The sequence below is a fragment of the Pleurodeles waltl genome, chromosome 3_1 (assembly GCF_031143425.1).
Source record: "Pleurodeles waltl isolate 20211129_DDA chromosome 3_1, aPleWal1.hap1.20221129, whole genome shotgun sequence".
Classification (NCBI taxonomy): domain Eukaryota; kingdom Metazoa; phylum Chordata; class Amphibia; order Caudata; family Salamandridae; genus Pleurodeles; species Pleurodeles waltl.
In genome coordinates, this window is record NC_090440.1 from 991,212,189 (window position 1) to 991,237,622 (window position 25,434).

The 25,434-nt window shown below is 45.5% G+C and overlaps 1 protein-coding gene across 1 annotated transcript in view; it reads left to right on the forward strand.

Moving 5' to 3' along the window:
• The window catches only part of LOC138284882 (lysophospholipid acyltransferase 2-like), a 143,473-nt gene that overhangs the window by 39,669 nt on the left and 78,370 nt on the right, over positions 1-25,434 (forward strand). The window contains exon 2 of the mRNA XM_069224122.1: positions 22,433-22,578. Within this exon, the coding sequence (XP_069080223.1) occupies positions 22,433-22,578 (146 nt within the window). The remainder of the gene's footprint in view (positions 1-22,432; positions 22,579-25,434) is intronic.

Below are 25,434 nucleotides of genomic sequence, written 5' to 3' on the forward strand. Positions count from 1 at the left end.
TCCAGTCCAGGGCCAATTGACACTGGTCAGCTGGGAACTTCTAGTAAAAGGCCATTTGTAGCTTGTTTGATGCCTGTAGCTTGAACAGGAGGTCAGCTTTATGAGCCTTGGAGTCCACTTCTGCGTCCTGGGTACATAACAGAGAGGGTCCAGTCCTTCAGAGCTCCTCTCAGGTCGCAGACAGCAGGTCCAATCCTCTTCCGACCTTCCACAGGGCCAGGGGGTGTTCTGAAGTGGGTACCTGGAGATCACAAATGTATGTCTGGCACTAGCTAATAGGTGGAAATGACTCCTAGGAATGCCTTACTCAATGGGGTAAAAGTTCCAAGGCAAGCCATACCCACTTTTTGCATTTTCAAGATGGCACCAGTCTTCAGCCACACTAAACTTAGGATCTGAGGGCTAGATGTATGTGTGGAGAGTGAACTATGGTAATCCTGATGTACTCCCACATCTAACAATAAAATCCAGTTTGAGGCAGCCACTGTATTCACAATAAACCAAGCAACCGAAGTATGATAGGCCACATTAAACTTGGTATCTGATTGCCGTGTTTGTATACGGAAAGTGTACTATAGTAATCCTAGTGTCCTTGCATATCTAACAATAAAATCCATTTTGAGGCAGACACTGTACCTACAACAAATAAAAAGACAAAAGTCTGGTATGGCAGATGGCAGAGTCATTCAGCAACCAGACAGTGATTCCACTAGAATTGTCTTGATAACCTGTTCTATCCTCTTTCCAGTGTGCACCAAGTGTTATGTGAAACCAGGTCACGTGTCAAGCAGGATTGCCACTCAAGCAGGGTTTGACCCTAGTGTAAAAAAAGGATGCTCACAGCCCCTCCTCTGTCTATCCTGTGGGGTTCAGAGGAGTCATCTCTCCTCACAGGCCAGCCTAAAGTTTGCACTGGGAGACATTTGGCACCTGTCCGATGCTCTTTACTGGCTGGAAAAAACTGTTGCCAGGAACTTCAGGCATGAGACCCATCCATGGCTGGCCAAGGCTGGGCTGGTCCATCCCTCTTGGTCCCTTTACCTTTAATTCACTAGGATATATTGGTGAGTGAGTTTCTTTTTTACACAACCGGAGTAGGTCTGTGTTAACCTGCACCTGTGTGGTTGCCCTATTGCTCAAGACTTGAGTCTACTGGACATCTGGATGTGGAAGAGAAAACAGCAAGGGGGCCAGGAGCAGATGGGGGAAGGTAGGGAGCCTCTCACATGACTCTTGACTCATTTCTGGCCAGACATGTAGGGGTGGTATCAAAGGAGATTGTCTTGGCTGAAAGGAGGCTCTCTCTTGAACTTAGCGACTGACAATAAGTTCTTACCCTATGCCCATGTAAACACTACCTGCAACGAGGTTTCCGGGGAACCTGATATTTCTGCAGACTTGGTGGGAAGCTATGGGCCCCCTCTGAACCTGAACGATGATCCGCAGCTAGGCCAGGAGCCCCACTGCCCTATATGCTGTTATATTAACTTGCTTTCCAGCTTAGTAAGCCACCAACCAAAAAGAATGTGACATGGAAAAAGAACCGGTAAAAAAGCAGCTACAGGCAAGGGAGGTGCAACCTGTGAGGCTATTCACGAGGCTCTGGCTGATCCCCCCTGTACGCCTTCTTTGGCACATAACGATTTGGGCTGTTCACCTTTTGTGGACAATTTTCTAGAGCAAATAAAGGTATAGGTGGGATCCTGTTTGGCCCCTTTGAAGGAAAAAACTTTGTTTCCTGGAAGTGTCAGTCACTTTGCTAGCCTCTAGGCTGGGGTATTGTCAAGGACATAGGCCTGATTCCTCATGCACCAACCCTACCTCTGGAAACTCTTTAGTAACAGGGAACTCTCTGGCCACTGATCAAGTTCCTATGGATAATTTGTCTAATGTATTTGACGGTTCATGTGGATCCAGTTAGACCTGCTCCCTGTGTATCCCAACCAACTAATCCTGGGTTGTTGTTAAACGGGAATTCTAACAAGCCTGCCCTTGATGGGGATAACCAGGGTGATTTTGAAGGGCCTGTGTCCCCACCCAACGTGGAATCTCCCACCGGAATGCAGTCCTTATGTTGTTGTTCTAACCAATCCCTACCGTCCAGCTGAAAAATAAGATCAGTTATCGGCTGGGAAAGAACTGCACGTTTCTCCCCAGGGAATTTGAGGGCATCCTATTTGTGAGGATTGGGTGGGTAGGCCCATCGGTTAAAAATCTGAAGGGAGATTGTATTGTAATTAACTGTTGATATCCAAGCATGGCCCAATGCCTGATCTACACGTGTGAACAGTATGGCTCTATGGCAGATACAATTAGGCTGGTTCAACTGTTTTTTTACAGGCATCTGTCTCTGCTGGGAAATCCACAAATTTGTCCTGATTCAAGGTTGGGAATGCTGCCTTGTGTCCAGCCATCAATCAGTCTCAGTAATATATTTTCTGCCCTATCTGTACTGGACTGGAGGAAAATGATTGACTTATAAGTACTGTCAGCATTCCTATATGTAATGTGCCTCAACTTGTCATATGAAGTGGGGGGAATGCTCACATTACCGCTGATTTATCCCTCAGGGAGGACTGCTTGTTACAGCTTATTTGCTGGAATATTGCGGGGTGTGCTTTCAAGCTACAGGACGATGTGTGGGGTGAAGTATATTTCTGCATTTCACATTGTACTTTTGCAGGAGACCTGGTCCTGAGGGAAGGCTGATTGGGATGGGTTTTTGAAGTTTACTGTTCCTGCTGCCCATGCCCACGGCCATCGGGCTGGGGGAGGGTTGGTGACATTTATTTGAATCTCAAAAGTTTGCGGGGCTTACCAAATCAACTGCAAACACCAGGATATTTTGACTGTTTAGGCAGTTTTCCCTAACAAGTTTAACATCTCGGTAGTGCATTTCTACAATGCAGTTTAGGAGCAGCGCTGTCAAATTCAAGCTTTATTTTCAGCCCTGTTCACACTGAGATTGAGATTGGAATCTATTTCTAATGATTTTTCTATCATCATAGCAGGGGATTGTAGTGCTAAATTGGTACTAACTCTATCCTGGCTATCCCATTCTTTAGGAAAGACCTTAGTCTAACCGATGCCCACAGCTCTGATTACAATGAAGGAAAACTCCTAAATGCTCTTTTAAGCTCAGGCTGATAAATACTTCTCAATTGGTGGACAACTTTGAGGGGAAGGCCCCAAAGTTTGTGGGCAGGGGGTCTGGTATTGTCATCATTTATGTTTTTGTGTCCCAGATCATGAGCTAGTGTGTTCGGTGGCGAAGAGTGCAGGAGATGGGGTACAATGACCATAATCCTGTTGTGATAACATTTGAATTGCCCATTGTCAGGTTCTCCTCTGCTGCCTTTGGGTCTAGAGGTATGGTAATCAAGGACAATGACCTCAGGGTGAGTTGGTGTTGTATTAACACTGTGCCTGTGACCCTGGTGAAACGTCACCTTAATTTGATTTTGAATGCACTGTTGGAGAACCCACTTCCTGCTGAGGTTATGGACGCCATGGTTAAACTGAATAATTCTATCAGAGATACAATCAATGGTGCCTGCAGAACACCTCATAAACATCATGGTGGCTGGTATGATACATCTTGTAAAGCTGCTAGAAAAGGATTGCCTAAGGAGCTCAATTTTATGTCCAGACACAGGGCAAGAGTAGTTGAGGCTGAGGCGCATTACAAGTTCAATTACAATCAAAAACAGGAAACGAGAGATTAGAGAAAAGATGTGAGAGAACCTTGTCCAAGCCTGCCAAACTAAAAATATGGGTATGTTCTGGAGTATTGTAAATCATCCTACCTCCCTCTTAGACTCAACGGTGAAGATCCTGGGTCATATTATTTTGTGTAGAATTGAGAGCTGGGCGGAAGAACAGGCTATTATGAGCCCACTGCAGTTTGGGTTTAGAACAGGTTTGGGGACCCAGGAACAGTGTTTAAATCTCCAACTGTTAATTGGCAAATATACGATTGACAAGAAAGATACACTATACTTGGCTTTCTTGGACCTCAGCAGCGCCTTTGATTGGGTCTGCCACACCAAACTTTGGGGGATCCTACATAAGATTGGTGTGTCAATTCTATAGTTGATTTTCTGTAAGCACTCCACGCTGGAAATAAAGCCTCTGTAAGGTGTGGTCTCGACAGTTAATGTACAGAATTTTTTAATCTCTTTAGAGGGGTGCACCAGGGATGTGTTTTAGCACCAATTGTATTCCTTTTATATACCAATGGCTTGTATGCTTTTCTTGTGGACTGTAGGAGGCTAGCCTGGCTTGTAGTGGGTACCAGAGGTACTTACACCTTGTGCCAGGTCCAGTTATCCCTTATTAGTGTAGAAGAGGTGTTTCTAGCAGCTTAGGCTGATAGAAGGTAGCTATGGCAAAGCAGCTAGGGCTGAACTAGGAGACATGTAAAGCTCCTACTATAAAACTTATATCATATGCACAATATCATAAGAAAACACAATACACAGAGTTACTCAGAAATAAAGGTACTTTATTTTTATGACAATATGCCAAAAGTATCTCAGTGAGTACCCTCAGTAAGAAGGTAAGTAATATACACAAGTTATGCGTACACAAACCAAAATTAGGTAAGTAATATCAAGAAAAGTAATGCAAACAGTGTAGAATCACAATAGGTTGCAAAAGGGGCACATAGGTATAGGGGCAACACAAACCATATACTCCAATAGTGGAATGTGAACCACAAATGGACCCCAGACCTATGTGAGCTTGTAGAGGGTCGCTGGGACTGTAAGAAAGCAGTGAGGGTTAGGAAAATACCCCACCCCAAGACCCTGAAAAGTAGGAGTAAAGTACACCTACTACCCCCAGAGAGCACATAAGTCATGATAGGGGGATTCTGCAGGAAGAACACACACCAGCAGTGCACTGAGAACGGATTTCCAGACCTGAGTACCTGTAAGACAAGGGGACCAAGTCCAATAGTCACGACAGTGTCGAGATGGGGCAGGAGCCCAGGAAATGCCAGCTGAAGGTGCAAGGAAGCTGCCACCAGTTGGAAGAAGCTTGGAGTTCTGCAAGAAAGAAGAGGACTAGGAACTTCTCCTTTGGAAAACGGATGTCCCACGTCGCGATGAAGCTTACAGAGATGTTCCCATGCAGAAAGACCACAAACAAGCCTTGCTAGCTGCAAGGGTCACGGTAGAGGTTTTTGGTTGCTGCAGGGGCCCAGGAGGGACCAGGATGTCACCACTTGGAGGAGGAGACAGAGGGGGCACTCAGCAACTCAGAGAGCCCACACAGAAGCAGGCAGCACCCACAGAAGTACACCAACAGGCACTTGGAAGTAAAGTGAACCAGAGTCCACGCAAAGTCACAAAAGGGAGTCCCACGATGCCGGAGGACAACTCAGAAGGTTGTGCACTGCAGGACGGAGTGCTGGGGATCCAGGCTTGGCTATGCATGAAGGAAATCCTGGAAGAGTGCACAGGAGCCAGAGCAGCTGCAAATCACGAGGTACACAGCTTTGCAGTCTAGCGTGGGGAGGCAAGGACTTACCTCCACCAAACTTGGACTGAAGAGTCGCTGGACTGTGGGAGTCACTTGGACAGAGTTGCTGTGTTCCAGGGACCACACTCGTCAGGATGAGAGGGGACCCAGAGGACCAGTGATGCAGTCTTTTGGTGCCTGCGTTAGCAGGGGGAAGATTCCGTCGACCCACTGGAGATTTCTTTGGAGCTTCTGGTGCAGGGTGAAAGCAAGCTACCCCCAGAGCATGCACCACCTGGAAACAGTCGAGAAAGCCGGCAGGATTAGGCGTTACAATGTTGCTGGTAGTCGTCTTGCTACTTTGTTGCGGATGTGCAGGCGTCCTGGAGCAGTCAGCGGTCGATCCTTTGGTAGAAGGTGAAGAGGGAGATGCAGAGGAACTCTGGTGAGCTCCTGCATTCATTATCTAAAGAACTCCCCAAAGCAGAGACCCTAAATAGCCAGAAAAGGAGGTTTGGCTACCAAGGAAGGTGGATTGGCTACCAAGAGAGGTAAGAGCCTATCAGAAGGAGCCTCTGACGTCACCTGCTGGCACTGGCCACTCAGAGCAGTCCAGTATGCCCCCAACACCTCTGTTTCCAAGATGGCAGAGGTCTGGGACACACTGGAGCAGCTCTGGGCACCTCCCCTATACTCACAAACAGGCCAAAAGTGGGGGTAACAAGGCTAGAAAGAGGCTACTTTCCTACATGGAAAAATGAAAGGACATACTAGCCATCAATGGGAGTAGTGTGCCAGATTTACTGTATGCATGGCAACAAGGTTTTAATGTCGCAAACCATGAACGGCTTATGGGGGTGGTGGATGCTTCAGTGAAATTTATGGATGATCTGGACCTGGAAGTTAATATTTCAAAAACGCTCTCCATGGTGTGTGGTAATCCCCAGAGTAAATCAGGTCCGGTGATAATTAAAGTTCAGCCCATTAGCCATGTTCATGATTTCCCCAATCTGGGTGTGACAACTGATGACAAAGGAAACTGGCTCAGTCTTTGAATTTTAATCTAGGGTTGGCAACAAGCCTAGTTTGCCCATGCCTGAGGAGTACAGGCTAAAATGTTTATCGGTGTTAATGTACACAGTACTCATCTGGGGTTACCGGAATAGCCCCCCGCTGCAATTGGAAGAGGATAGATTTGGGGGCGGCTTTAGGGAGTTAGGCCTAGCAGTTTGTGCTTTATCTAACATGAGAAGCTAGAATTAGGCTATGTAGAGGACGTCATCCAGCTCGCTCCTTTGGATTTCTATCTGGGTAAATGAGCACACAATTCTCAACAGGGAAATTATAACTGACTGCCTGTCATGTGATCTAGGCTGGAAAATCCCGTGGTTCTATATATTAGTAATATTGCAATTAACTTTGGTAGGCAAGAGCTATTCACTTCCCTGCAGTTATTGAGTAAACGAGAGAAGCAATGGGCTAAGACTGAGTTTCAAAAAATGGCCATGGGAAAAAGAGAAGCAAGCGAACTGATGTAATCTTCTGTGTGGGAGTTTGGTATGATTAAAATGCACGAAGGGACTGAGCCCTGTTTATCCCAGGATAACAATGTGAGGGAAAAGAAGCTTGTTACAAGATTTCGATTGGGTTCCATCAGGTGTAACCTTTGTTGCCCTCTGGCCAGTGCGATCCGAAAAGTATTCTTGTGTGCCCTTGTCATGGTGTTTCCTTCCAGACTCTGCTGCGCTTTACACTCTTTTGTAAATTTTATGAACCTTGTAGGCGAAGACTCCTTTTGCCTATTTTAAAAGATCGATGATTTTTTACGGTGCAGATCAGCTTTTTATTTTTTGCATATGGTAGCAGATGCCTCAGTTTGCCTTGCCGTGGGGCCATTTCTTAAACGTGCAATACACTGGTGTAATTCTGTGAACTTTTAAACTATTTAATTATGTACCTATTTATGTATATGTTTTTTATATTTGTATCCTTGTTTTGTGGTTATTCATAACAATATCTGAATAAATTTGAATTGGAAATTGAATTGAAATTGACGGCCATTTCACATTTGCTCATATCTCTGCCCTGTACAGCCAATGCCGTCAATGCCAATGGTAGCAATACTTCAATGACGTATCATCCTCATACAAAATACATGCTTGCCACCCGTTTGAATCCGGTGCAGGCCGCTGCTTCTGCGTTAATGCTACAGCCTGCAGATTCACTCACACTGCTGCATTCGCGGTAGCTGTCCATTTGTCCTACTAGAAGGCTAATGTCACCTGCTTGGACAGCAGAAAGATGACCTACTATCCTCTGACAGCTGCTCATTGTTTCCAAAGCATGTACGTACACCATGTACCACACTTCCCGGATGGGCTTGATAACAAAACATGTTAATGAGGTTAAGCCTGTCCAAAGTGTTCAAAGGTCTCTTATTTTTGGCACACTATTTAATTCCAACAATGTTATCTGGGTTAGAAGCGACACCGTGGTCATTGTCCCTGCTCTACATGCCATCTCATGTGACGTAATTTCCTGTGATATTTTTATGTGACCAAAGATCACTTGGTATATTTTAAAGTAATGGTATCTTTATGCCAAATTGTGGCTTTAAAACCTGGAAAAGGACTTTCCAGCCAATCATGTGTAGCAATGCAACGGTGCACACTGAGCCAGTTTAGAAACCTAGGATTGCTTTTTGGCATTGGGCCTCATGTCCTTGGGGGCGTCATATAGTCACAAACCGGTATCATTCAAGTTCATATAGACAGCATTCAGAGCAGCAGTAGCTGAAGTGCAAAGGGGCTATATTAAGGCAAGGTTATGGACAAAAGCACCCGGAGTGCCTGGCACAGACCGAGCGGAGCTCCTAATGATGACGAGCACCTGGAGTGCCTGGCACAGACCGAGCGGAGCTCCTAATGATGACGAGCACCTGGAGTGCCTGGCACAGACCGAGCGGAGCTCCTAATGATGACGAGCACCTGGATGCAGTGCAAGTGCTACCTTGGTGACTTGGAACAAGTGCTGGAACAGCACACAGTTCATTAGACCAATCGAGGGTCCGCCAGGCGCTCTGTGTTTCTCTGCAGGTGGCCCCCAGAACCTGGAGAAACCCAAAAATCCCACATGGGGCCTGATTTCAAGTTGCACTGTCCTCGAGTATTGTTAAAATTGCATGCCATTTTACTGTTTCAGTGAGGTAAATACACACCAGTACTGTGCAATTGCAATTCAAACCCCTTGGAATGGGGAATAACCAAGTGGGACCGATTTTTCCAGTCAGACAACCACGTGTAATTAAGAATTCCATAGAGTTGAACATGTATAGTAGGTGGTAAATGCGTGTAAGGACCTGTGGTAGGGCAACGAGTTGGGGGGGGGGGGGTACGGGAGGAAATTGGAAGGTATGTTTCTGGCGGGGGAACATTGTCTGCTCCTGACTAACAAAAATGGGGGATGATGCTTGGCTTCTGATGAGGTCAAAGATTCAGGAGATTTTACAGCCAGAAAAATGGGACATGGTTCTCCGAAACGCAAAAAACAGATTTTGAAAAAGCTATCTACTCTAATCAGGCAGAATTAAATTCCACACAGTAATTTCGTACTGCATGACTGTGAATCGGGATCATGGTGGTAGGTCGCATCTACCACTGCATATTTTGTATTTATTTGTTCATTGTTTGTTTAATATCGCACGCACCATATTATTTACGATGCCAAAGCACTTTGTAGTCGAACACAGATTTTCAAAAATAAAATTTCTTTATGTAGTTTAGTGCAGATTGCATGCAATTCTCTGTGAGGTTGTCGTGTACATGCATATTACCATGTGTACTCTTAGCTTCAACTAATTCTCATGCAGTAAAACAATTCTAATTTGATACCTAATATTTAATGTTCTCAATCTCTTCCCTGTGCACACTCTCTCGCCGGGCCTTTGGGGCCCACTCAAGGTTTTGGATGCAGAAGACACTTGCATATCTTCTGGCCTTAAAGTCTATGCATCAATGTGAGTACGCATTTATGAGTGCTCAGGCCTGCCAGTGGATAGTGACCATGGAACTCCAGATTGAAGTATGTGACTGTGAATATCCTATGACCGGATCCTTGAAGGCACCTTTGTGCACCCTCTAAAGGGGAAACCCTATGTGTACACTCCCTCACACCACTATGGTGTCTCACCAGAGCTACCTCCCGAGTGATGCACAGTTTAGGTGTCCTAAGAGATCGGATTCCTTGGTAGTACGCAGTTAAGTGTCCCACCAAGGCCACCTAGGGGTTGCACAGTTTAGATGTCCTATGATGTCCACCCGCTGTATGGTGCGCAGTTAAGCGTTCCACCATGCTCACATCCTGTGTGATGCACTGTTAAGATGTCCCACCATGGCCACCTTCTACGTGGTGCAGAGTTAAGGTGTCTCACCATGGACACCTCCTGTGTGATGCACAATTAAGGTGTCCCACAAAAGCTACAACAGTGGTGCACAATTCCAGGGCCACCCCTGGGTGTTGCACAAATAAGGTGCCCAACCAGCACAACATCCTGGGGGTCCCCCTCCTTGGTGGTTGACTGTTTAGGTATCCCAACAGAGTCGCCTCCCGAGTGGAACACCTGCAAATCTTCTTCAGCAGTACACAGTTAAAGTGTCCTTCTGCGGTCTATTTTTTACATGCACCTCTGTAAGTAATACGGCACAAGTGCACTGGCAAAAACATTCCTTCATCTGCTTGATGCCACGCTCCCATGCATATCAGAGAATCACCATTTTATACTGCACATGTGATAACTTCCATCCAACAAAAGACGCTGCACACTCGTGGACCTTGAACAAATGTACTCAAATTTAGTATCTTCACCAACCCTTTTCAGCCATTCCGGCCTTGATCACGGTGACGAGTCCGATTACAACTACTTTGTTAATTGCTCTCCCTTTTAACCCTTCACGGGAATTCTGGTTACTGTAGTATCATTGTTCTTCCGTACAAAGTGAATTGCCTCATTGTTCAGAAAGACTGGTGTTTGGAGGAATATATTTTTGTAACTGAGTGATGTTGCACGAGGAAGACTCATGAAGCATTGACTGCTTACTTTGAGTAAATCTCCACGAGTGTGAAGCGTCTTTTGTTGGATTAATTATGCTGAGGATATTGGTCACATCCTAAACGCTGGCACCAGAAGCGAGAGCGAGCTGCTTGAGACCACTTTGTTTGACATGTGATAACTTTCTACATGGACAATGGGGAGTACTACCAATTCATTCAGCGATTTATATAACATCAAAGTGCCCCAGCAGCACAACAACATGTACTACCCATCGGGCCAATTTCTATAATCTCGCTCCAGATTACTCTTGTGTCAGATGCACCATAGAGCTCACTTTTACTACTCTGCGTAGGTTGGGACATTTAGTGAGTGGCAATGTAAACACCTCCTATGGCAGCGAATAATGTCTCAACGGATAATCGCCAGATTACTCTCCCCTTGGAGACATCCACCTCTTCTGGAGTGTGTTTGTGTCATTGCCTGCTTCTGGACCTGAACTAAAATTCATACTCAAAGAGGAAAGAATGACCCAAGCCATGTGGGAATGTGTCTGATACCCAGAGCTTTACCATAGGAGCGATATCCTGAGTACCATTAACTTTAGGTGAGGAAGATGCAGTTTCATCACTTATTTTGGGTAAAGTTCACAAAGTTTGCACGCCATGAACTCGTAATCTTTGTGCACTTTCCTAGGTTTATGGGAGAATTTTTGTGAGACAATTGGAGTAACTGGTTTCTGCAATACATCACTTTTGAAGTGCCCCACTGGCAGGCTCTAGCATGCCTTGTCTTAATGTACTTTTCTGGACTCCTTATTTCACCATGTGAGCTTGGAAGACAGGAACTGCCCAGTGAGGGCCTCTCATTCTAACCAATCGTGCACGTATTGCTCAGGATTCTTTGTCTTCCCTGGTTCTTGCAATTTGACTCTACGGTATTACCCTTCATTCTAAATAGCTTATATCCTGAAGGCCCATTTTTTCAGAAATCCATGTGATGTATAGTAAAGCTTTCGTTGTTGGAGTTCTGTCATTACTTCCACGTAATGCTCTTAGTTTTCAGCCTGTTAACATATAAAAGTAGACAGAAAACATGTTTCCTGTCAATATTTTGTAATGGGAAATTTAGAAACCTGGTACCCATTGAATGACTCTCCATGTTGTCAGCCATGGCTGCCAGATCTATGGCTGTGCATACTGACAATACATAGTCATACCTACCACTTGGACCCCAAGTTTTACTCCCGCTGCCAGTTTTGGCTTTTCTTGTTTCACAATTCTTTATTTAAGGGTCAAAACAAACCAAGGGGCAGGGAACATGGTACACAACACATGAAGCAATCATAAATTACAGCACTGGATACATAGGGTGCGACGGCCTTGCAAAGCTGAGTCACTTAGGATTCCAGTAGGGACAATTCCAGGGATCATGCATGGGTCCACAGTTGCACGCATGTTGTACAGTGTGGAAAGGTGTACCGTGGAGAGGACGGGACATGAGAAGAAGAGGGAGGAAGGTGAGGAGGGAGCCTACACTCACACACATGTCTGAGAAGTGGGGTGGATAGGCAGGATAATGAGAAAAGAAGAAAGAAGCAAATAGAGAAGTGGGAGGCAGAGGGAAAGGTAGAGGTAGGGAAAGCGAAAGGTGGTAAGCATCCACAAGGGCCATGACCAGGGCAGGGTTACAAGGTCTGGGCAAATCAGCATCATAGTGTAGCATCTGGCACCCGCAGAAAATCTAGGACGTCCATACATAGGGGCTAGTACCGTCCTGAAGAAAGAAAAGGTGCCTAGGTGAGGAGCAAGGTCTCCTTTTTGTCTTGTAGGTTGTATATGACCCGCTCATATGAGGCCATCTGGTACATAGTCGAGAGCCATTCGTCATGAGGGGTGGTGAGCGCCAATGACGGAGGATGCAGATTTTTGCTGTGGCAAGTGCTGTGTGCAGGAGGTGCCAGTTTGGGCTTTTTACGTGGCTAGGTGTTGCATGCTGGGACTTTTAAGAACATACTTGGAATGGAGGGGTTGTGGGCAATGTCAATTGCCATAACTATGCAGAAAATTTCAAAAAAGGAATGAGAATTTGCAATGAAGGATAAATAGCTGCAATGAGCTCTTGTGCTAGCACTACAATGTGAATGTTATCAGCTGTTTTTTAACCAACTTGGCACACTAAGGCCCTTATTTATACTTTTTTTGTATCGCATTTGCGTCATTTTCTGACGCAAAAGCGGTGCAAACTTACAAAATGTAATTGTATTTTGCACGTTAGCGCCGCTATTGCGTCAAAAAATGACACAAATGCGGCGCAAAAAAAGTATAAATAAGGGCCTAAAATTCTAAGCTATAGACTCTAAAGAGAGAATGCACTTTTATCAGTTAAATAAAAGTGGAAACATACTACTCACAGCTTAATTTTTCACGCAAAACAAATACGAACTAATGGCAACCTGATGAGAAACACAGAGATGAGTTAATACATAAGGAAATGTAAAAAACAACTTCTCATTAAAACAAGAGTCCTAGATTATACAATACACAATGTATAGCACATCAATCACTTCTCCTTCACGTGTATTGTCTGATAGTGGTTTAGAGGTGCGATATGGAGAATGTTGCAGTAGTTGCTCGTTCCAATAGCAGGTCTCAGGAAAGAGCGATATTGTGCTGGTATTTTTCTGTGGACTCCATATTTTATGGCACGTTTTTGCCAGAATCCCAAATCCATGTGCGCGTAAATGGCTCATTGATTTAGACATTTGCCAGTGGAAACTGATGAGACCCACAATCCAACAAGTCCAAGTTATTCTTTCACCTTCTGAGCTCTCTAATTTGAGTAACATTACTTTGGGATCATCATAACACTTGTCATTTAGAGCACTTAGAAATGGCATAAATGAGGTATGAAGTATTAAATAGAAAATCAAGTTATTGTCATCGTTTGTGGCTGTTGGTTGCTCCTACTGGATGCTTATTATCGGCTGATATTGAATTGTAATGTTTGCATGGACTCGGCATTTCTTTGGGGCACTCCTGTGTTCTTTAACATTGATTACAGTTCTAGACTGCTCCATTTGCATATGGAAGTAGTTGGCATTGTTCTTTGACAGATTAATCCTTTGAATCCCTTGGGTGCCCCTTTGTATTTGGCATTGCGCTATTATTTTATCATGGGGTAGTGGCAAGTTGTATTTGCATTTGGGAGTTACCTGCACAGTATCCCAAATGTGCTTGAATTTACATGATCTTGGTGTTGGTTCTCCTGATGCGAGTTATGATTATACTCCAGAGATACATATTTTTTAAAGTTTAGGTAAAAATATCACCAAGAAGCACATAGTACCAGTGGCAGTCAATGATCACGGTAGAGCATAACCTAGGTGCAATTTCACACTGCCCATGGTCGAGGGCAGGTCAGATACACTAACCAGGTTTGCCGTGGTCGAACATTTTTTTCTTCTTACTTTATTTCCTTAGATCCCAATGCACCACAGGAGTACACTTCTAAAGTCGCCCCAAGACTTCAGGGGAGGCATTTAGAGAGAGATTCACTAGTTGTCAGACAGAGGCCAAACAGTAGGGTCCAATCCAGATCTGGGTGTCACTGGTCAGCTGAGCAGTTGCAAGAATCAGCTTCTTGCAGCCTGTTTTGCATGTATAGCTTGAACAGGAAATAGCCTTATGACCCTTGGAGTCCACTTCTTTGTCCTGGGTAGAAGAAATGGAGTAGGTCCAGTTCTCCATGGCTCTTCTCGGGTTCAGAACTCTTCTAATCTTTCTGAGGTCTAAGAGTGTTCTGAAAAGGATGCCAGGAGATGCCTCACTTATGCATGACACAAGCTAGTGGGTGGGAATGACAGCTGGGAATGCCCTAATCAATGGAGTAAAGGTTCATGGGACTAACCTTACCCACTTTGGACATTTTCAAGAAAACCAAAGACTTCAGCCCCACTCAGCTTGTGCTCTCAGGGCAGGTTGTTTGTGTGGGGGTTGTACCAGGGTAATCACGTGAACAAGGCGTAATGCTGAAACGCGTTGGAGTTGTTTTGTTTTACTGTCAAATAAATTAGAGACTTTTTGTACGGAGGTGTCCTGGTTCTCTTGGAACTCAAAGAGTGTGTTTGTATATATATATATATATATATATATATATATATATATATATATATATATATATATATATATATATATATTCTCTTTCACACTCTCGCTCTCTGCAGGGAAGTTCTTCCACCATATTAAACACAGTAAAGTGTGGGTATTATGCAAAGAGTGCATATGATAATATGAAGGACTTTGCTTGACTGGCTATTAGACTGAGGTGCATATTAAAAAGCCCACACAAGCCAAGGGTATTTCCGGCGACTAGAACTAACTATAGCTATCTACCAGCCAATGCCGTCTGTGTCATCCTCAGTCACTCTTGGCCTTTTTGCCAATCGCATTTTTAATTCACATTGTTAATTGTAACTAGTCTATATCCCCTTGGAATTTGCGTGGGAAGAAGCAATTGTCATCCATTGCAGTAAAGTTGCTTCTAGTAGAGAAATACCCCTCGTTGTGCTGATTGCATGCTATTCAACATGTTCTAGCAGCTTTCCATGTTCATTAGGAATAAAACGATTTTGTAAATGGATTGCTACATATCTCTTTGATGGTAATTAGTATTAGATGTATCATTATAACTGCTTGTATAATAATAAACAATGAACAGCTAGTAGTTTCCTGACACATCACATATTATTCGTAAGTGAATAACTGCTTTTATTGTGTCTGCAGACAGTTAACATGTCAAGATGTCTGCTTATTTCACAACAAAGCAGCCAATCACTGGGAGGCAACAGTTTTCTGCACAGTGGAAAACCAGTGAGCCCGGCTCACACCACTATGTGCTGCAGCAGCTGCATGCACTCTACGGCATGGAGAGGCAAATGAAAAGGATATTGTAACTGCATGCCCCATGCCCGACTCAGCAAGAGTGAGAAGGGACTTAAAACGCCTCAAGGTCACTGCGGTATTTGTAACGTGTACTTTGTTTCAGTGGATGGACAAATACAAGGGGAGTGTATAGGACCGTAGAGGGAGGACCACCCGCGAGGAGGAAGACATCAGGACTCACTAAGCATGTGAACTTGTCACAGACTTTACTAGGTGTGAGGAAGGCACCCTAAGTGATAAAATGCAGTGTGTGTTCCCAACTAGCTCGGGGAAGCTTGAAGGGTTTCTGTGACCATATTTTGCTAATAGTTAGCTGTCCTAGGTGTACATAGAGTGTGCTGTTTACTAGGTGCAGCAGAGGTAGAGGCTGAACTGTGTTGATTAACTACCTCATTGTGAGATGCTCTTTCCTTTTTAATTTCGACGCTCAGTGAAACAACAGCCACGAACTCCACTAGAAGGACAAGATCTACTATAACTCCCAGGAGTCGGTTTTTGTACAGACTACGGCTGCTAGAGGCAGAAGTCTCCCAGGGAAAGACTGAGGCAAATGATGAATAACCAACAGAATCTGATCTAGTATTTCTGCTGGTTATTCCTCATTTTGGAAGGAACTGTTAGGGAACTCGTAATACTGTCCTTAGTCATGTAGGAGTAACCGAGAGAATTAAACATTTGGATTAATTGTCCCTATGGTAGATCCTGTAAAGAAAACTGGTGGTATAGAGTGTGCATATTTGGGTGGACAGACATGCATTGTCAAACATTTTACAAGACCAGCTCCTGTCAGAGAGATTTGCAGCAAGCCCTAACCGTTCCCTGAGCTTGAAGGCATTTTGAACACCCCATTTCTGGATATGGCGTAGCGCTGGTTTTTGCTACCTCTTGGGTAGTCTTCGGGGACTGCAGGAGTTGCTTTGGAGACAAGTGGTATGTCTGTCTTTGTGAGTATCATACTGATATATGGCAAGGATGAGACTTGGATGCAAGTTTGAGACAGCCGTTGGACTAACTGCCTCGAACTGCTCTAACTTTTTACAGACATACATAGCAGGTGAGAGTGTGAACTGAGATTTAGTCGAAATCTAACATTAGGAGATAGCACATGGCCCAAGGCAAGCTAATGATGCCATATGGGGGCATCTACTTTGGGTAGCAAAGATGATTTGAAATCCATGTAAGGTTATGTTCAATGTTAAACCAAGTTTATTCCTATATTTGTAACTGTGTCCCATGAGATGCAGGAGCTTCTGAAGAGAGTGGTAGATGGCCTGAAGGCATAAATTGAAGATTACAACCTACCACTGTTAGAGTGTTCATCAGGCAAACATAATCCAGCTGCACAGCCAGTTTAAAGACTTAGGGCTGGATTTTGATGTTGGCCATAGTGGTCCCACTGACGGTTTTCTGACTGAAAACCCACCTACCATGACGGTCCGCCTACCGTATTTAGATGTTGGTGGTCCCATAGACTTTCACCTGCCTGACCCCCGCCGAATCTGCCAAGGAATTCCATCTGCAGCCACTGAGCCATAGGAAAGAGTGGCTGATTGCAGGACTCCAGCCACACTTACTGCCAAGCAGATTTGGATGTGCCATACCCCCAAGCAGAAAAGTGGAGGTCTGACCTCCACTTCTGACTTGGTGAATTGGGGGGCCAGTGTGTAAAAACATACCTTTTCTCCCTATTCTACTTCAGTTTCCGGCTATACACCAATGAATAGGACCCTCTGTCGCTGCTACCATGAAACCCCAGAGAAAATACAACCCCCTGTCGCTGGACACAAAGGTAGGCAACCCTCATAGGCTGTGTACGTTGGGGGGATCACTGCACATGGGCACGGGACCACTGCAAACATGTGCATGTTACAGTATTTTTTTTATTACTGGGACATGCATATATCGGGGACATGGTGGGCAAGACAAGGGTGGGGGCACATTGGTACAAAACACATATCGAACACATACACAACTGTCAATATGGCATCAGTATTCATTGCCAGATGAATGCTGGCACCAGAATGACAGTACATTCTCACTTGTCAACTGTACCAATGTGTGCACATTGCAAGGGTACATGTACCTATCATGTTGTGCTTGAGTTGTGTGTGTGAGTCAGAACATGTATATATGTGTGCAATGCGATTCGCTGGGTGGTGTGGAGGGAGGTGTAGTGGGTGATGTGTTTGTGTCAGTATGTGTGAACTTGCATATAGCATGGATGGTGTGCATGTTGTGTTGTGTTGCTGAATGCAGAACTCAGATGCATGTTATTGTGTGGTGCTCGCTGTTGTGATGTGTGTAGTTGTGCTTGTGTGTGTGTGTTTGTGTAGATGAGTGTGTTGGTTGTTGTGGTTGTGTTGTGTGTGGGTGCAGTGTCACTAGTGTGTGTATGTTATGTGAGGGATGAACATGTAAATGTGTTTGCAGCATGTAGGTGTTGTGTTGTAATGTAATGGCAATGAATAATGGTGTGTGTATGTGGTGTGTTGTGTTGTGGGTGATGCAAGGGGATGCATATGTGAGGGGTAGAGTGTGTGTGTGTATGACTTACCTCTTTTCCACATCCACTGGCATTGTCCAATGTCCATTGGGTCCAGCGATGTCCTTCCTCTGTCCGCAAACCACCGCCAGTACACCCCCTGTCCAACTGTGACATCTAAATATGGCCGGCGGGAACCCACCTGCCTGACGGTTAGGAAGACCACTCCGTCATGGCAGTCTTCAGGTCAGCCACAATACATCTAAATACAGCGGGCAGAAGACTGTAGACCTGTTGCGCTTCTTGGGTCCGTCGCCAACACGCTTTGGGGGTGCAACCGCCAAGATCTAAATCGGGCCCAAAGTCCATTTATTTTCCAATTTTCGTACTAGTTGATCATGGAATCCCATTTTTTTGGTTACAGAATACTCCTCTGATTCCCTGTCGAAGGACAGGCTCACTGCTTCAAACATGGCATGCCAGTAGAGGTCTATGAATGGACCATTTTTTTAAATGGCAAAATGAAATTCTTCTATTGAGAACAAAATACTATGACATTTTGACCAATACATCAAAATATTTTCCTAAGAAAACTTATGGGCTGGCTGTGCAGTTGGATTATTTGTGGTTGTCGAAGGGGGTTGTGATTGATGGGGGTCTCTGCACTCACATTCGAAACCAGTACCTGGGTTTGAATGACTTTAAAGGTCAACCTAGTAAAAACCTGGAGGCACAGAATTCAGGAAGGATTTTGATACATGATTTAAGGATTGTGAGGGGTCCAAAATGAAGATACTTTGATGTGGAAGTAAAAATAGTTGTAACAGTTAATGCTAGTGAAAATGTGTTTACTGCTATTTTGTACCAGTAGCACATTGAATCACTGGTTACCACTGTCAATGCTCAGCAAGCTGTGAGGAAACTAGAAAAAATAACTCCATGATTGTACAAGAAGCAAAGGCATTTGAGTTGTGTTTTTTGCAAACGATGCAGGCTATTCCTGTAGGGAATTGACATACCACTACGATGCATCACAATCCAGTGGCTCATTTCAATATGGCTCTGAGTGCGCATCGCGGTTCATGCTGAGGGGATGGCAGGTTTTCTGGAGTTTAATTTTATTGGGAATGTGCTGCAGGTGAGAAATACATGGTTACACACTGGCTGACATGATTGCCATTCACAAGGCTCCAATAAGGACCCTTTGATGATGTTGAGGGTGGTTTATGTGTGGCCTCCGTCCATAGAAGCATGGTAGAGGCTCTAAATGAAAAGCACCTGCTGGTGGATTTAGTATGGAATTAAGATTGGAAAAGATCAAATGGCCTGATGGCAGGAGATTGGAAAAGCGTGGTAAATGAATAAGGCCTGGTCAGGAATTAATTGTCGGTAGGTCACATGGTCAGAGACTGGTTAGCAATAGAAGATTGTTGGCCTGGTCCATGAAGAACATCTGGGCAGGATATTGATTAAGCAACAATGGAGGTTTGTTGTTGGTTGGGAGTTAAAAGGAGAACTTGAAATTAATGGGAAGGAATGTTGAGTGTGCTGTTTCAGTAATGAGATATCGAAGTTGCACATTCCACCTATTATGTCAAATCAGGTTCTGCGTACAGTTTGGGAGGAACTTGCATTTGAGAGAATGAGCTCATTTGCTGTGCTCAGTGGTGATATGAGTATGCCTTTGGATGTGTGCAGTACTGCTTCAGGAGGGTTGAGGTGTGATTTGTGCTGGAGATATCTACAAGAGATCATACATGTTTATTTGTAAGTGAGGGTTTCCCCAAGCAATTTCTCACTGACGATGGTGTGTTGTAGTTTTCATGCAAGATGGTGATTTATTTGAGGTTGGGTGGCGGCCATTCAACATCTAAGGGTAATATTGTACCTTGTCCACCTGAATGAAACTTGTGAACTAATCGGTGATGTGAGCACATTAGTGGGGGTAGTTTTGATGGTGAGGATGTGGTGTGAGAAATGTAGAGCTCTTAATGGTCAAAACTTTATCTGTTGAAGGGACTTGTACATTTGGGGGGTCATTCCAAGTTCCGCCCGCCAAACTTCCCCCGTCAAAAGACCACTCCGCGGTCAGAAGACCGCGGGGGCCATTTCGACTTTCCTGCTGGGCCGGCGGGCGCCCGCCAAGGGAGCGCCCGCCGGCCCAGCGGGAAAGGCCCTGCAACACAGGAGCCGGCTCCGAATGGAGCCGGCGGTGTTGCAGGGGTACGACGGGTGCAGTTTCACCCGTCGCGATTTTCACTGTCTGCTAAGCAGACAGTGAAAATCATGCTGGGGCCCTGTTAGGGGGCCCCTGCACTGCCCAGGGGCCCCACGACACCCGTTCCCGCCATCCTGTTCCTGGCGGTAAAAACCGCCAGAAACAGGATGGCGGGAAGGGGGTCAGAATCTCCATGGCGGCGCTGCAAGCAACGCCGCCATGGAGATTCAGCCCAGCTAGGGGTAATCCGGCGGGAAACCGCCAGATCCCCTTTTCTGACCGCAGTCAGAATGGGCAGGAAAGCACCGCCAGCCTGTTGGCGGTGCTTTCCGTCGGTCACGGCCCTGGCGGTTTTTACCGCCAGGGTCGGAATGACCCCCTTTGTGTTGATGAGATTAGGTTCCTGAAACTATGTTGGCTGCATCATGGTTGGGCAGGACAGGGATTTGTCTGGTGTGCTTAGATGTGGAAGGTTGTGAAAAACAACACAGAGATTAAGTTTGTTAGGATTACAAGTGGAGAGCTGAAGTTGTAGATTGGGAAGTTTGGGATGTCCTGACTTTTAGAACCTGCGTGTTTGTGGTGAAAGGCTTGTCTGTTTTCAACAAACCCTAGATGGCTGAAAAAGGTTGGTGAGAATCATATGAATCTGTAGGAAGGTCGTACCTGAAATATGCCTGGGATATTTAGGATGAGATGATATTTCACTTGAAAATAGATGTTTACTGCATTCACTGGGTAAAAGTGTGGCTATAGGTCAGGGGTGGAGAAGGAGGACTGCTTCTGGGCCAGATTTTCAGAATTATCATTGACAATATAAATACTCGATTTAGATTCATCGTTTGTAAGTAAACCTTATGTCGTTGTGGCGAAAATGTAACCTTGTAGGGCCCTTCTGGACTTACTTTGGACACTTCTGAGCTAGATGAATATGTCAAATGCTTTTGACTGAACTGCACTTTGGTTGAATAGTCTCTAGTGAATATAAATGATCCAGAAATAAGGACACACAATGTAAATTATACTTTACTTGAAAAACCTCTAATAGTAAAAGCGCATGCTCAAAAAATAAAAGGTACTTTACTTTTTATTCCCTACTACGTTATTAGCGTTATCCGTGGCCATCTTCTCTGTACTTTTTCAATCTAAAATGTATCAAAGTGGTAAATTCGTCCATCTTGCTGTAAATCATTACAGTGGTGGTGCTAAACAACTCGTTTACAGAAATACCCCCAACTACATTTTAAAATGTTTTTTCCTGGCTGGTTATTCTCTTTTTTGCCATGAGAGCTAAAGTTTCTACTAATCTGATCTAATTTGACTGTTGCCTCGACTCTGTACCTGGTCATTATAAAGCTCTCTCATTACTTCCACCTGGATAACTTTGTTAAGTCCATTCCCTGCTAATTTGAGCACTAGCGGTGCTCTGTGTAGCCGGAGTGTAGGTGTAGTTTGAAGTAATCATCGTAAGCGCTGCATTTAAAATGCAGTGAGCCATATCTCGATTTCAGCCCAAAATACGTTCTCTTTTTTGTCTAAAGTGGCTTTCAATCCTTTACTGCCACTAAAAGTGACATTCTACCCTTTGCATTTGAGCAACACATGGGGAAGGTGTTGTAGTATTTGCTACTAGACGTGCAAGCCGGACATACGGAGATGGGTTGCTATGATATTGTGGTGTCATTGACATGGAAACGTGTGTTGCTATTCTATTGTGACGTCATAAAACGTTCAGTGCGTAGAAGGTGTTGTATTACTCCCTGAGGAGGTGATCGGATGCCTGCCAGTTCAGACGTCTTTTATGGGATCTCGGCAGATGACCATGTTGACAATTTTACACGCCATAGTCACTACTTGTCACTTTAGTGGCCTTCAGCAGGAGATGCAGACATGCGCACAAATGACTGGTGGTTGGGACCGCAGTAATGGAGGGGTATTGTAACCTTTTGGGACTATTGTGTGGATTGGGAGCTTGGGTTTAGTATTTATTTCGATTGCAGTTTGTTTTGTTGTACTTGTGCCTTAAACACATGCTTCTCAGTTGTTGAACGTTGTTGGAGATTCTGGCTTGTGGGGGTTAGACATAGCCTCGACCCTTACTGACAGTAGCGTGCCCAAAGAAATATTTTGATCTCTTCTAATAAACCAGCAAGTGGTCCTGTACATAGCTGTGGAGGTCACCACAGGGGTCGATGTTTGGCATAAACATTATTTTTTTATTTGCCTTATTCAGTCAACCTCACATTGTTTAAAGTTTTTTGTTTGGCTTGCCTCCACAGAAGGATTTTTTGATCTGTCAGCTCAGCGCTCTCTGTGCAGCCTTCCTCTTTCGACGATATCTGCATCCCATGTACACCAGCCCCGCCATCAGACATGCAGTGGCCACCCTCCTTGGACTCTACATCTGCATGTTCTGCTTTGGGTGGTAAGTCATGTTGGACAAGCTTGTGTGGTCAACCGCAGATGGACGTAACAGAGTATTAGAGGCTGCTTTAATAACAAGCATTGCTGCCAACTCATTGCGTTACAAAACTACCTAGGGCAAGGCAGCCATTTGTCCATTCTATCCAGGGCCTGCTGACGCAGCTCTCACCACATACAACCTTTTGACATATCGGCAAATCCTCCAGGACCTACCTCTGCCAACTTTAACCTCCCTTTCTGTCCAAACCACGACAATTACCTGTAAAGCTCTAAACCAACGGTACTCAAAGTACGGCCCGCGGGCCGCCAGCGGCCCCACGGACCTAGCTTGGCGGCCCGCGAGACGCACACCAAACGCCACATCATAATGGCAGCAGTATGTAAACATAGAAGAGGGCCGCGGGAGCATGCTCCCGCGGCCCTCCTCTATGTTTACATACGGCGGCCATTGTTTATGGCGTTGCCCTGACGATCCTGGAAGCCAAAGCCCCATAAAAGTCAGCGCTTGCAGCTAACTTTTATGGGGCTTTGGTCGTCTACTTCCTGTCACCGGCTCCACGTCTGCTGCCCGCCTGCCTGCTGTTCCACATTTGTGGCATCTTTACAGTGCTTTGAGTCAGGTAAGGCTCTTTGGTTTTTTATTTATTTGTTTTTAATGTAGTGTGTGTTACTGGGGTAGGCGTGAGAGCAGATTGCGCTGTGTGTGTGCGCTGTGTGTGTGTGTTACTGGGGTAGGGGTGAGAGCAGATGGCGCTGTGTGTGTGCGCGCTGTGTGTGTTACTGGGGTAGGGGTGAGAGCAGATGGCGCTGTATGTGTGCGCGCTGTGTGTGTTACTGGGGTAGGGGCATTGTTTTGAAAAAGGGGGTGGGGTGGTTGTTCCCCCTCTAAGCCCCGCCCCCCGCTGTCACTTCAGTGCGGCCCCCGAGAAAAAGTTTCTGAGTACCCATGCTCTAAACCCTTCCAAAGGTAGATTGCGAGCCTCGGGGCACCCTCCACTGACAGTGAGCCTGCTAGGCCCCGCTACCCGCTTGCTGCTCTCAGTGGACATCCTTCAACTCTGAATGAACTCACTCTCAAAATCTGGCAGATGTAGCCGGCTGCACCTGACTCGAGCACGAGGTCGTGTTTTGTCTCCTCATCGAGCTAAGATCCGCATCCCTGCTCGTCAAACCTCGCAGATTTCCTTATTTTCTTCTTTCTCACCTGGTCTGGCTGCTGCCCTCCTTGTGGCTTGAGAGATTCGTCATTCGTATCGTACTAATGAACGGATTACTTTCCGGTAATCTTCATTATCCTGGTTCTTATTTCTCCCCGTATCAGACCCTAGGTCCCGTCCTCTTTATCTTTTTCCGTTAACGTGGCTTGTTAGCAGAGCAAGTGGGAGGAGAGGGGGGAAGGGGCTGTTGCTGAGGGAGCAGAGGGGTGATTTGCTTTAAAACTAAAGAAAGACGTTTTTAGTACTCTGTCTCGGGGAGGCTGGTGCCTCACATTGTACTGACTGTGATGGGGGGTGGAAGTGGGGGGGAGTGAGGTAATGCGCGTGCTCACTCGTCTGTTTCACTTTCAGCCCACCTACACCCAAAGTAAGGAAATTATCCAGTGCTTTAAATGGCCGGTACTGTCCGGATCGGAGTACCGGCGCTATTCTTATTTTGAGACGAAGATTGTCTGCACTCCTCAAGAAAAACGAAATACATTTAGTTGGAGAGTACCAGTGCTTAATTTGTGCTTGTTGTTTCCGGTGCTGAGCACCGGCACTTATTTATGCGGGCCGGCGCCTATTCTTCTGCCTCAAGCATTTGCTGCGAGGAAAAGACACATATGGGAAATACGGAGGAAGGGAAAACGGGAAAAGCGTCAAAAAGAGAGAAAGCAGAAAGCTGCAGGAGTGAGCTGAGGGGACAGGGAATGGCTTTAAATGGTTTGAAGAGGCCCAAGACAGCTTCAGGATTACTCAGTATTCCGTGTTCCCACATTTAATTGCAGCAGCCGCGTGTTTAAGAGGAGGGCTTTGGGCACCGGCACCTTTTTATTTACAAAATTGAGCGCTGGAGAGTACTTTTCAGAAATAAGCAGGCACTCTGGTACAGAGTATCCACACTTCTATTTTTCTATTCCAGGCACTGAAAATACTGCCCCCTCTATAGGTATAAAGAAAGTCATTACTGAGGTGAAGCGGGCCTTGGCTTTAGCCGCCTTAACAATTACAGCTCTATGATGAAGCACGCCGTCACCCTGCACGTGCACAACAAGCCGACCCGAAACTGTTCTCCCTTTTCCGCCCCCCACTGGTAGGGACGTCACGTGCTCCTAGAGCCCATGGCCCCATGTGAAGCACTCGCACCTCATTGAAGCTGTCATTCCCAACACCTCACACCCCTTGGCTTTCATGCCACCATGACCGAAGAATGAGCGAGCATTGATTTACTCTGGAGCCAAATGTACTGCCTTGATTCTTAGGCCTCTGCGCACCTTTTAAGATGAACAGGTAGATGAAGGAAGCAGTGGCTCAGTGTGATGGTATAGGGTGTGTCAGGGGTGCACTGGCTCCATTAAACCGCAGTGAATGCGTGGTTTAAACATAGGGCCCACTCTTCACAGGCGTGCTCCTGTGTTGCCGGCCAGAGGCATACCTGACCACGCCCGCCGGTCGCGCCCACTTTACTGACTGGTCCTCACGTGACCTATGGGTCACTACATTACCGAACAGCACTAGCGGTGATACTGTGAGATACCCCTCCAATCAAACCCCACATGGTAGTCGTCGCAACACCGTTACATCATGGGCGCGACACTACATCCCTCCCAAAACACAAAACAGAATAACAGGGTTCAAACTGTTCACAGGTATAGTAG